General features: G+C 36.0%; 1 protein-coding gene across 1 annotated transcript; it reads right to left on the bottom strand.

The window, feature by feature from the left end:
• Positions 1-4,559: 4,559 nt before the first annotated feature.
• LOC113240531 (grpE protein homolog, mitochondrial) lies at positions 4,560-12,801 on the bottom strand. Its single transcript, XM_026477860.1, has 6 exons — positions 12,713-12,801; positions 11,675-11,834; positions 10,435-10,548; positions 9,740-9,880; positions 6,991-7,074; positions 4,560-4,911 (listed from the first exon to the last, which is right to left on the bottom strand). The coding sequence occupies exons 1-6, from the start codon at positions 12,799-12,801 to the stop codon at positions 4,795-4,797; spliced, it is 705 nt and encodes a 234-aa protein (XP_026333645.1). The 3' UTR covers positions 4,560-4,794.
• Positions 12,802-12,933: the final 132 nt, after the last annotated feature.

The following is a 12,933-nucleotide window of genomic DNA, read 5'->3' as shown; positions in this document are numbered from 1 at the left end:
ATTTTTTTTATAGTATCTAGCGACAGAACGAACAAGTCGTGCGCCTTCTTCTTCTTCTTCTTCTTCTTGAAATAGGTCTAGATAGATGCACGCCTGAGGACTCTTCCGATCTTGTCTGTAACACCTCTCACGTAAGGTAAAATGGCAGGTCTTCGCTCGACTGCTGGTGATTTCACACGGGGCCTGCGGCATTGGCGTGGAATCTTTGACTTATTCGTATGTAGGACTTGCTTTATATGCTGAAGTTCCCCTGCCAGATGATTACTGTCGCAGACACCATGTGCTCTATGAAACAAAGATTTGCCCACGGTAGCTAACTGGCTAGGATGGTGATGAGAATTACCATTGAGAGACCTATACCTACCTGTATGGGTCTTCTTTCGAAATACAGTATAGCCTATGGTGTCATTAGGATTTCTTTTCATCTAAGAACCAATAAAAGTACCACAATTCTCTTGTTCCATAGTAAATTGGATCTTGGAACGTCGGTTTGTTTGAAAAAACAAATATACGCGATTTAAATCCGGAAAAATGGTTTCATTTCCTATGTTGTTTTTAAATATTTCTTAACATCGCAAATTGCCGTGAGACATCGAATCAGCGTAACTCTTCGTTATTTTAACCGAATCATTTGATTGGATATCGTCGGTCAAATAGATTATAAGAAAAATGAAAACCCTTTTATATACATTTTCAAAACTTTAAAAGCCTAAAATATAGGAATGTATTAATTAGTCTTGCATTAAAATAAATTAATAACATTGACCAATATCCAGACTTTATTCAAAATAATAAGAGATTTCCATATTAATTCTTGCTTTTTAAACAATAGGACGTTCAGTAAGTTTCTTTCGATAACTGTGTTCTGAGTAACGTTTCAGCCTTTGCCGGTCGAGAAGTTCGAGTAACATCATTTCAAGGTGTTTCAATTTTCAAGGTGTGACGTCATTCAGGTTCGGTTTAGAATACGACATTTAGACGTTCGATTCGTGAGTTGTGAATAAAAATTAAAATAAATCGGTCGACAACTGCGTTATCGTAAGATTCTGAATCGACCCCGAAGCGAAATAAAAGGAAACACAAATGTCAACAATAACCCATTTATTAATAAACAACAACTGCCACCCGGCTCTCATGCATTACATACATTACAAGTAAGTCGTACTGATCTCCAATACGATCTAACAAGTGTTCATAAATATTTGAAATTTTGTTCAAAATCTACCTTACACTTTTTGTTAATATGGTGTATTTTTAATTGAAGCCTTATATTTAATAACTTTAAGGTTGATTTTTGTCAAAAGTTCAAAAATTTTTGAATACTTAAAATCAATCTGACGCTGACTGTACTTTTCCGGAACACACAGAGACGTAAACTACGCCCAATTCAGAGCAACAGCAGATGCTCAATTATTTTTATTTATTTATGACAAAATTGTAATAACAAATCATAACCTTAATATTAGAACGACAAGGGTTATTGAAAAAGCCGAAATTAGATTTGATTTAAGCAATAATTCTAATGTCCCCTTTGGCACGAATCGAGGTGAATTATTATATTTTATGTTTTTAATGAAAATGGTTTTAATGAAAATATTTTACGCTTGAAAATGTTTAATGATTTTAATGAAAATAATGCCTTTGAACAACTAATTTTATTTTAAATTGTGAAATGTAGCAGCTCTATTCGACATAAGTAAACCCTTGTTGTCCTATAAAATACGTCTTGCCCAAGTCTGACATAACAACAAAAATAAAATGCTTACAAAAAATTGTAAATGCAAAAATTAAAAGTCCTACGTTGTCGTCGATTCTGTTCTCTTGACGAGATTCACATACTAAACGCGAGTTGATAATTGTCCATTTTACAAACCGTATCGCGTTCAGTGTGTGAAGGTCGTTACTTTCAAATCTGCATTAAGAGAAAGCACTATATTGTCGTTTATTCTATTTCTTTCATACAATGTTCCCACACAAAGTCCGAGTTGACGTTAGTAATTTTTTATATGGTAACCACATCGTGTTGGATGTGTGAAGACATATCGTCTTATTTTGAAAAAAAAAAACAGGGGAGCATGTTTTAGGTTTTAACGATTGTTTTAAAATATTTACGTCCTGTTTTAAAATTCAATTATGGTTTTCATTAAGTTTTAAAACAGGACGCAAATATTACGACGAAATATGACTCGTATTTGTTAGTGCGTCAATGAGCACAAAGTCGGCCAATTTGAAACAAATCTAATCTTTATATCTTATCTTAGGAGGAGAGTTATACGTTTGATATCTTTGTCTGTATATCTATCTATCTTTAATGTTAATGAAAAATCATTAATTGAACCTATTTAATTAAAATTACTAGTCGGAAAGTGGCTTAAAACGTCATTAACTATTTATGCAATAAGAAAGTTATACCAAAATTAATTTTAACGATGCACAGATTAAATTTGTTTAACATCTCTTTTCACACTGATTTACTCTGAACCAAATAGACGGTTAGGGGGTACAGACAGAAGGTAAGATACTTGAAGCTTTGACTGTACAGGACGTTACTTAATGTAAATAGACGTTTGTGCATTAATGGGAAAAGTTTTTGCTCCACCTCAGTGTTTTCCACTAAAATTAGTGATGAGTGTAGAATTTTACGACATACAACAGAATCGACACTCTATTCAAACTATGTCAATTATACTTTTAAAGCCAGATAGATCTTTTCAGCATTCCTAGTGCGTATGGAATAAAAACTTGCACTAAGAGATGGCTAAATTTCATGTCTATACTGGATTTAGACCTATCAGGTCTCAATTTCATTCCTAGGTAGTATGTTTTGGGTACCATTTTATTTTCACGTCCAGTAATCTCGAAATGACATCTAAAAATCGTAAACTCTCGTCGTGATTATAATTGTCATTTTGTTGTTGTAATCGGGTAACTTGTGTAGAAATAATTAAAAGAACGTATATGGGTTTGAAAGCCATGGAACCAATAAGGCTTTAATTTATGTGATTATACAAGAAAAAAGGGTCCATTAACAAATAAACTCAATTTTAATGCATTAATAAATTTAAGTAGTTAAATTAAAAATAAGGTATTTAAGTTAATAAACTTTTCTAAGAATAGTGAAAAATAGGGTGATTTGCATTAACGTTAGACATAACAAGTTGATGACTTTACGATCTCAGTCACCCATGACCATGGGACCTGTAAAGGGCCCCGAAACGTTGGTCCGTTTGAAAAAAAAAGGTACACGCAATTTAGACCCGAAAAAATAAAAAGTAAGGAAATAAGAATAAAATGACATTTCGAGGTTGCCAAAAGTTTAAATAGTCATGTAGTTGTTATCGACAAATTTATCGATAGATCGTGAAATAAAGTAAAATTTTGTCAAATATTTCTGAATTGTGAATGTTAGGATGTTCTAATGATTACTAATAATAATAATAACTGCGTTAATGCCTTCCTTATTTCTACTTTGACAGTCGGCCTACTAGTATCGAAATAAATTTTTATTATATACGTTTTAATAAGAACATGCGAATGCGAATCTATATTGAATTAAAATGAAAAACTTTAAAATGTCTCCTCTTTGTATTTTTTATGGACATAGTTATAAATGCCGTGTACATACACATTCTATAGTGCATGAACTTACAAAAACTGACCATTTAAATGAACCCTGGCCAGCAGTTGGAAGAATAATGAGCGAATGCTGATCATGGAAATAAAAGTTCGGCTATTTATTGCATGGGCGTAACAAACACTAGTCGATAAAATATTTAAAGACTGCAATCACTAGGTGCTCGCAAGCGGGCAACGCTTTTGCCCAATAAACTGTCATTTTACTCCACGTTGAAAAAAAAACAGGCTACAAGAATTTAAAATCACTAATCAGACTAAGTAATTTTTTCTATGGACCCTGTTTCTTGCTAAATATTTCTTCTCCTGTTTACTTACATATAGTCGGGTTAAAACTGAGCTTTGCGCGTTTATGTGATTCGGAAGAACGAGCCTATGTCCAGCAGTGAACTGTCGCAATAATCGGTCAGTGCATAAACTTCAATATCGTTGAAAGAACTACACTACCACGGTTAAACAATTTATTGTATGGCGGCCATTTTGGATCTGTATGTCACATGTTGGTACCTTTTCACTGCTAACGCCACATAGAGCTCAGTTCTAACCAAGAAGTCTAAACAAGTTATCGCATGGCGGCCATTTTGGATCTGTATGTCACATGTTGGTACCTTTTCACTGCTAACGCCACATAGAGCTCAGTACTAACAAGAAGTATAAACAAGTTATCGCATGGCGGCCACTTTGAATCTGTATGTCATATGTTGGTACCTTTTCACTAACGCCACATAGAGCTCAGTCCTAACTAGACATAAGCGCCGCCCACGATTTCGTATTATGTATGCGTAGTGGAAATGGCGACGCCAGAAATTGACATTTCTAAGAAAAAACTTAGTGACTTTATATTCTAAGATGTTTTTGTTTAAAACATTAATTCTGGCGTCGCCATTTTCACTACGCATACTAAACACGGAAGCGTGCGCGTGCGTACGATCGGAGCGCCTGATCGAACTGATAAAAATTTGATTACTGTAGAAATACGTTATTTCATTTTTTCCTTTGAAAAAGTATTTGTAAAAACAAAAGATACTTTTTCGTCGGCGCGCCGGCACTGGTTGGTCTACTAACGGCACTCATATCTAGTTCTAACCAACAAGTCTAAATCCTAATTTTTTAAATTGATATATACATCTAGTGCTAAAGTACTGTGGTAGGATGCAGGCACTAGGAGGAGGGTCCCTTTGCGACGCCGACTAGAGCGGGGCGGACGCAGCGACCGTGGAGTTTGTACCCAACCTTGCTGACTGCGACTACTGTACCTGGTTCGGCTCCCTCCACTTCCTGAAAGCGACAGAAACGGTTGTTTTGAGCCTTTTTATCATTAAAAACTATAGTGAAACAAAAGCTTTATGCTAAAGGTTATTATTACACTTTAACACCACGTACAAGAAATATTAGTTATTATTTTATTAATAATAGGAGTTCTAGTCGGATATTAAACGTTTCGTCATTTTAATAAAAATGGAAGAAAATTAATTTGCTACTCCGCGAACCCAGTGAAAGTTATATCTAGATAGACTATTTTTTCGTGCAGTTAATTAAAAAAATAAAATAAAAATATTCAACACAACAGCTGTTTTGCACGATTTAACGAGTGGTAAATTAATTTACTTTCGTTTTTATTAACATTGGCTTTAGCAAAGTAACCCCTGAATCTATTAGTTTCGTGATTTGTAACACTAGGGAATCCCTGTATCGCGGGTGCCATGGACATGCACATAGGTAGCCAACCACAAATTACACCCAAACTCACGAGAGAAACAAATGTAGGCCATACAAATATTTCTCCCGGCCCGGGAATCGAACCTGTGACCTCTGCGTCGCAGTCCGGCATGGTAACTGTTCGGCCACGGAGGCAGTAGGTTTGTGGGTAAATGTTCGTAGAATCGGGGACCTATTACCCGCGGATTTCTCGTTGCGAGTACGCTTGTACGTCCCTTATAAGTGCTCAAGTTTTGACGCGCATAAAGTCTTACAGATAGTTTCTATCTATAATATTTTAGATGTAAAGATACCTCTCTGAGTCGAGAAATAAATTACTCATAGATGGTGCTACGGCGAAAAAGTCTTTAAAAACCAAAAAACAGAGATGCGACAGCACAGAAAAGTCTTCTTAAGGTCTGACAAGGTGGCTTATTTGGCAGAGCATTTAGCACGGATTGCCGGAAGGTGCTGGTTCGACTCCAGCCGGATCCAATGATTTTTTCGATTGTTATTAATAATTATAACAAACTATAATTCTAGCCAAATTCGATGTAGAATGTTTAATAACAAAACGTTGCTTGGCAACCAACGATGGCATAGGAAAAGAACATTTTTTTCGATGCACATTATTAAGGCTTGTTCTGCCCACGACCTGCTCCCTTAATTGGAATTTAAATAGGTAAGTATGTAATTGGGTTATGTAGAAGTAATACTTACCTAGTCAATTATTATAAAATTTACAAAATACTTATTGATACGTATTTGGGAATAAAAATAAGTTTTTGCATCCTATTAATATTTATTTCTCGATGGTAGATGAAAAGAAACAAAATTGTTAAAATTTTATTTGGTATTAATTTACCACATCATCCAGAATCAATTTCCGATTCTGAACTTGAATTACCACCAGAACTCGAATGTTTGCAATCTCTCCCTTCATATCAAAATGTCACTAGGGATGACACAGTTTTACAAATAATTAGTTACTGGTCATTTTTATGTTATTTCTAGGTGATTTGAATTTGCAAATTGCAAATTGCATTTAGTATTATTTTTAATCTAGTCGAATTTCGTAGGAAAATTTTAAAATTGTGGTAACTGTGAAAGAGTCGGAGATGAAAACCCTAAAAATCATCTATTTTGTTTGTTGACATTTATTCTCAATCGATTTTGGCTAGAGGTAGTGGAGTAATTTCACAAAAAAAAATATCATGGTAGTAAACGAGATACTGAATAAAAATTATAGATTAGATTATTTGTTAGTCAACATTGACTTACAAATAAATGGACGACGGGTCTAATACAAAAACCACGAAAAAAATGTCCCAAGTCAACCTATTTAAACGTAGTGACATGTAAAGGAATATGAAAAAGCTAAAACGTTGAATTTAAATTGTAATGTCATCGCAGTACTGTCTAATTTTGCTTGCTTCGCTGTCAGTAGAACAAACGAAGACTAAAGCGTGAATGACGCTCTGTATACGATTTTAACGCCCTATAAGTTCGGCCACTTTTTAGCGCGGACACGACGTCCATATAATTGTAAGTCAATGTTAGTCAAATATAAATTGCACTACTTTAAAATGATGACTTTCTGGAGTACACTGTTTTACATCTGTTTTTTTTTTCAGCTATGAATTCAGTTCACAAACTTACCTGCTGGAACAAAGCTTCATGCAAGTTGGGATCGAACTTCTGGCGTAGCGGTGACACCACCACCAGGCCGTGTCTGTTGAACACCTGTAGATCATTAAAATGGTGTTAGTATACGTACATTGTAACTGAGTGAAGAAACAACATAGAAATGTCCTATGTATGTCAACAGCTCACCAACCTGTGACGATGTAACGAAATGGACTTTGAAAAATCAATGAAGCAGTTATTAATAAAAAAAAAAGTTATTATAATATAAATGAATACATCTGTGATAAAAATTTTAGACTAATTTAGAGTAGAATGTATTTTTTTAATATTTTTTATTATGTCATGAAATCTCCTTTGACTTTTAGTTACTAATCTAAAAATTGTATTACCTATTTTTAACCGACTTCAAAAAAGGAGGAGGTTCTCATTTCGACTGTGTTCTTTTTTTTTTGTATGGATGTTACGCGATAACTCCGGTATTTGTGAACCGATTTTCATGATTCTTTTTTTGTTGGAAAGGGGGTACTTCCATAGTGGTCCCATTTCATTTTGAAGAAAATCATCCACCTTGAAGGGTGGCTGTTCACGCATGAAGATTCATTTTTATAAATAGCGCCTAACTTTAATTTAGGAGCCTTTTATTACTTTAATGGTTGATTTTGCTATTTCTCCAATTCAAGGCGTTTTTCTCTCAATATACTTTGAGTAGTGAGAACCGATTTTTATTATCTCCTGTGTCAAGTCCTGTATAGTGGCGAACTAGGGGATATTTCAATAAAACTTAGCAAATAGACGTAATTCCACGTACTTTTGAGGTCGGTTTTTTTAGTACGCTGTACTGAGATTATTATTTTGCAATTTTTATTCTCCTGCCCTAAAATGTGTGTAATGTTAAAATTTTATAAATATTATTATTTATTTTTAACGAATTTAACGCATGTATTGGAATTGTTTGATATATGTATTTTGTTGGTGTAAACTTATTAATCTATTATAAAAAATCCCTCTGTAATTTGCTATGCCCTTACAGGGCGTCACATGGTACTTTACGATAATCTACCAACTTAAATTGTATTTTGTACGCTTTAACTGTGACATGCAAATAAATTATTTGACTTTGCCTTTGACCTTGACCACGACCTAGCTCTGGAGCAAAGATAGGATCTACGATAGAACGAGCTCGCCCAGAAGATGCCTATTCAGTCGTACCTTGAAGATACTCGGGTTGTATGAGTTCGGAAACACAGTCGCAGGCAGGGAATTCCATTCCTGGGCTGTGTGCATAATAAAAGATAATGAACGCTTTTCATCATATTTTATTATGCACACAGTCCAGTGTTTTAGTACGTCTGACGGGAATATCGACCAAGTAAGGATGACATCCGGCCGTACGTCTAGATGTCCGATGGTAAAAAGGGGGTTCCTTCATGGCGCGAAAACTCAGTAACAACGCATTATCGCCCGCGTCTTTTACTTGGGCGTCCATATCGTGAATTGTTTTTGGCGGGAATGAACGAATGAATCCGTGGTGCGATGTGTCGTGAAACATATTTAAAAATTTGGACGTAGTTAAGCAAAAAGTATCCAATCCACAAAATTATCAAAAAATGAGTTATATGTACCTAAAGTCTAACCTCTTAGATCAGCAAAAAAATCCAACATTATAAACATAAATAAATATGTCTGGAGTTACATGTCATTGTAAGTTTAGAAAATAAAACAAAAGTGAGCGACACTTTTAAACTTTAAACTGCCATATCTCGACAGTGACTGGATGTGCATTGGATCCTATTTGTTTAACTACGTCCATTTATTTATTTCTAGGACAACCAACAAGACATGAATTAAATATATCAAAGTTGAAACAGTAACACAGATACTTATACCGAATTCTGCTTCAATTAAAGGTCGCCACAGCATGTGGACACGACAAAAAAAAACAAGTAGATCCAATGAAATAGAAAAAAATAACTTAAAAGTTATGAACCATAATTTAAACAATATAAATAGCTACAAATAATTAAATATTAATATTAAAAATGTAAGTTTTAAAAACAAGATAATGTAATTAAAAATAAAATCTGACGTATCAAAGCAAATTTGCTCAGGAAAATGTATACAGCCAGCCCACGACAATACCCAAGATTAGTTCTTTTTTTATTTTTAAATTAAACATTTTCAGTTCTTTTTATCAAATTTCGTAATGATTAAACATTTCATAACCATCATAAACATGCAGAGATGGGCAGGGGGTTAAAACCCAATCAATCCGCCCGCGTTTTAACCCATTTCTGTCCAAAATCGTGGGCACAAACGTCGAATACGGAATTTGGTATAATTCTACACTTATTAGAGATTTCGATGTAAAAAATATTTTTTAGACGAAAGAGAGGCATCTCCACACAACAGCCACCTTGCAATTCTGTGAATTCTCACTGCTAAGGATGCACATTAAGATCGATTCAAGTGCATACGATCTAACGATTTTTTGTATCGATTTATTTCAAGCGAATTGATTCATTAAAAAGGTAATTTGCCTAGATCAGAAAACAATAAACATTTTCTAATAATATCATTAAAGAACAAAACTCGATTTACACAAATATTTAGTTGTAAATGGCTTTTGCCCTCGATTTCGGGCGTTAATAAGTTTTAACCCGGTGTTAATAAAACCAGGGCAGGTTGATTCTCATCTCTGACTGTGACAGACGGACGGACAGAAGTAATTCCATAACCCTATGTGTACACTCGTAGTACATACCTGCGTGAGCATGGCGCTGGTGAGCCTCACGCCGTCGTGTAGTGAACGCAGCGCGGCGTTCGCCCCCCCATCGGCACCGCCCCCCTCTGACGCCTCGCCTTCGGGCACGCTCTCTGCGGCCGTCGCCAGCGTGTCCGCAACCTAAACAAGGACAAATATCTATTATAATAACAATATTTTAATATTAACAGAACCAGTGACGAACGAACCAGCGGCCCTCACGAATTTTTTCATGTGCTTGTTGTCGTATCTTTGTATTTGGTTTTTCAACGACTTTTTAGCCGTAGCGCCATCTATACGAATACTATAAAAGTATTTCGTCACCCAGTTAGATACCTTTAAAGCTATCAGCCCCGGATAGAGATGTCGCTATTCACTGTATTGAACGAATGAATGTGTATATCTATAAGGTACTGTAGTCTAGGCTCTACTCTATGAGTAGAATGACTGGCTGAATATAGGTAGTGATTATAGTTTTATATTTAGAATGTTAAGAAAACAGAAGATCTTGACATAGTAGATTATTGATTTGTAACCCAAAGCCGAACTATGTAAAAGAATACAATAAAGTATATTTTGAAGATTATTCCACTTTATATTCATAAAAGTACCTCTCGCTGCGCATCCCAAGCTACGCCTCATTACAGCACCCAAACCACTGTAACTAAGAATGAGGAATTTAATGAAAAACTCACGTCAAGCAAATCTTTGCAGAAGCTTTGTATGGCAAACGATTTGGCATCCTCGATTTGCTTCAGCATTCTTCGACGCACGTTCTCACCGTCTGCTAGAGCGCGCTTGTATTTATCCTGCAAACAATATAATTATTATCATTGTATGATATCATGGGGCAAACAAGTTGTGCACCTGGTGTTAAGCGACATGCCTGTCCATAACAGTTGCAATGTCACTCAGAGCTTTAAATCAGTGGTAGTACTTCCCTAGAAAAACACTTTTACAAGGAGCTCTACTGCTACTAAAATCATATTCCAACACACAGATATACTAAATGGAGTATGCCTCTAGCAGACAGAATTTTCATGTTTAAACCATTACAACAGAATAGTAATGTAATCTTTATGTCTCTTAGTAACATGCCAGCCTTTACCTGGCAAAAATAAGATGTATATCTTTATATTAGCTTAATGCTAATAGCCTATGGGCCATCTCCCAGTGGAGTTACATCACTGAAAATACATTCAAATACATACACATATACAATCAAAGAAATTTAAGTTCAATAGCAAAAAACTCATCCAGGAAAGTACTGCCACCTTGCATATTCGTGCCACCAAGAAGCAATGTAAGCAAGGTTGAAGGGTGAGAGCCCATGCACACGGCGCATTTTATGCGCGCCGTGCGTCATTCTGCGCGACGTTAGCCGCGCTGTAGCGAATCGATTCATATGCGCACAAACATGGTGTTACGGACACCGAGCCGCGCACAGGAGCGTTCTGTGCCCCGCACCCCGAACGAGAGTGCGTGCGTCACCGTCTCCCGCAACCCGCACAGCGCGTCGTACGGAGTCACCCGCCCCGTGGCCCGCGCACCGCGTCGACCACCTGCTCGCCGACACCCTTACTAGATGAGAGACTACAATTAGGATATAAGTAGGAACATTTCAGGCAATAAACGTAGTCAGTAGTAAGCAGTTCATTGAGTGTTTTATTTCCGATCCTGATCCCGAGAAGAGCTTAATTTTATTAATTTATTTACCTGAACAAACACAGTCTACCCACAAAACAAAACTAAAATTAAGACTAAAGCATATGTGCCAGATGACGCGCGTTTACGGCACGTATAAAATACGGCGTGTGAATAGACTCTAAGGGTGCTGGTGAGACAACGGGCACTTGGGACTTGTCAACTTTGCGAATTCAAGGCGTGTCACTTACCACCAGGCCCACGTGACTTGACATCATAAAAGAAGCTTACTTCATATTCCTTGCTCTGTTGCTTTAAATTGGTGATATCGATGTTTAACTGTTCTATAAGCTTGTGGCACTCCTCCACTGTAGATGGAAGTTGCTTCTTTTCTTCTTTCTCAGAATCTGCTTGCTGTTTCTCTTCTGCGCTGTAGCTGCGTGCTGAGCCTCTGAAATTGCAACTATTCTGTCAATACCAAGTGACAGTAATAACAAGTTGTGCCACTTAGAGCTTTAATTAAACACATAAAACACTAACAGTAATAGTGTGGTAGGTGTACAAAATTAATGAAGTTTTTATTATAATATTTATGATAAGCTCCATACTGAGATATAGCACATGCCACAACCAGAGGACATGAAATCCTGGAAATTCCATGAGCCCGGAAAGTCCTACAGTTCTTCAATGCTGTCAGCCTGGGCTCTAAACAGTAATTAGTAGTGATCACAATAGATCAGGCGATGTTCACAGTGATGAGGGCCTACATATACCCTGAATGAAGCCACCCTATTAATAATAATCTTTTAGGCCTTGGGAGAGGATGAATATACAAAATTGCTTTACTTTTCTTATCATATATATTAACCATATTTAGATACTTTCTCCGTGGCCAAACGGTTACCATGCCAGACTGTCACGCAGAGGCCCCAGGTTTGATTCTCGGGCCGGGAGAAATATTTGTATGGCCTACATTTTTTTAACTCTGAGTTTGTCTTTTCTGAATTTGTCTGAGTTGTCTATGTGTGTGTCCATGGCACCCGCGACACAGGGTTTCCCCAGTGCGGGGTTATGTTATTATTATTATTTCCATTGTTTAATATCATGTAAATTCAGTATTAATTATTTACGAGTGACATTTAGAAATACTTATCGTAAAAATTAGAATGTTACATCAGAATTTCTAATCGTTTTTAACTAATTGGTAATTGCTCGGGGCATAACTAAATATGTATAATTTGAAATGTATTAGTGAAAAACGGGATTTTTAAAAGCTTGAATACCTCTTTTAGGTTATTTTTCGCGATAGGAACGTTGCGCAACATTTACCTGTAAATATTTGTGCGGAGACCTCGTAAAGTCGAGTCAGTCACGTATTTCGCTAGTCTGCTCACAGAATACACTTTCAGCGACGCCATTGCACTCGAAAAACCACAAGTTTCAATTAATTTTTCAAAAAAGTCGCATATAGGTTATGTCAGAAATTTATCTGTCAGAAAACTTTGCGCATTTTTTTTTAATTTTGTGCTTTTTTCATCGCTATTTGCTAA

This window comes from Hyposmocoma kahamanoa, unplaced genomic scaffold (assembly GCF_003589595.1).
Source record: "Hyposmocoma kahamanoa isolate Upper Pololo Valley unplaced genomic scaffold, ASM358959v1 146, whole genome shotgun sequence".
NCBI classification, from domain to species: domain Eukaryota; kingdom Metazoa; phylum Arthropoda; class Insecta; order Lepidoptera; family Cosmopterigidae; genus Hyposmocoma; species Hyposmocoma kahamanoa.
This window is presented reverse-complemented; position numbering and strand designations above follow the sequence as displayed.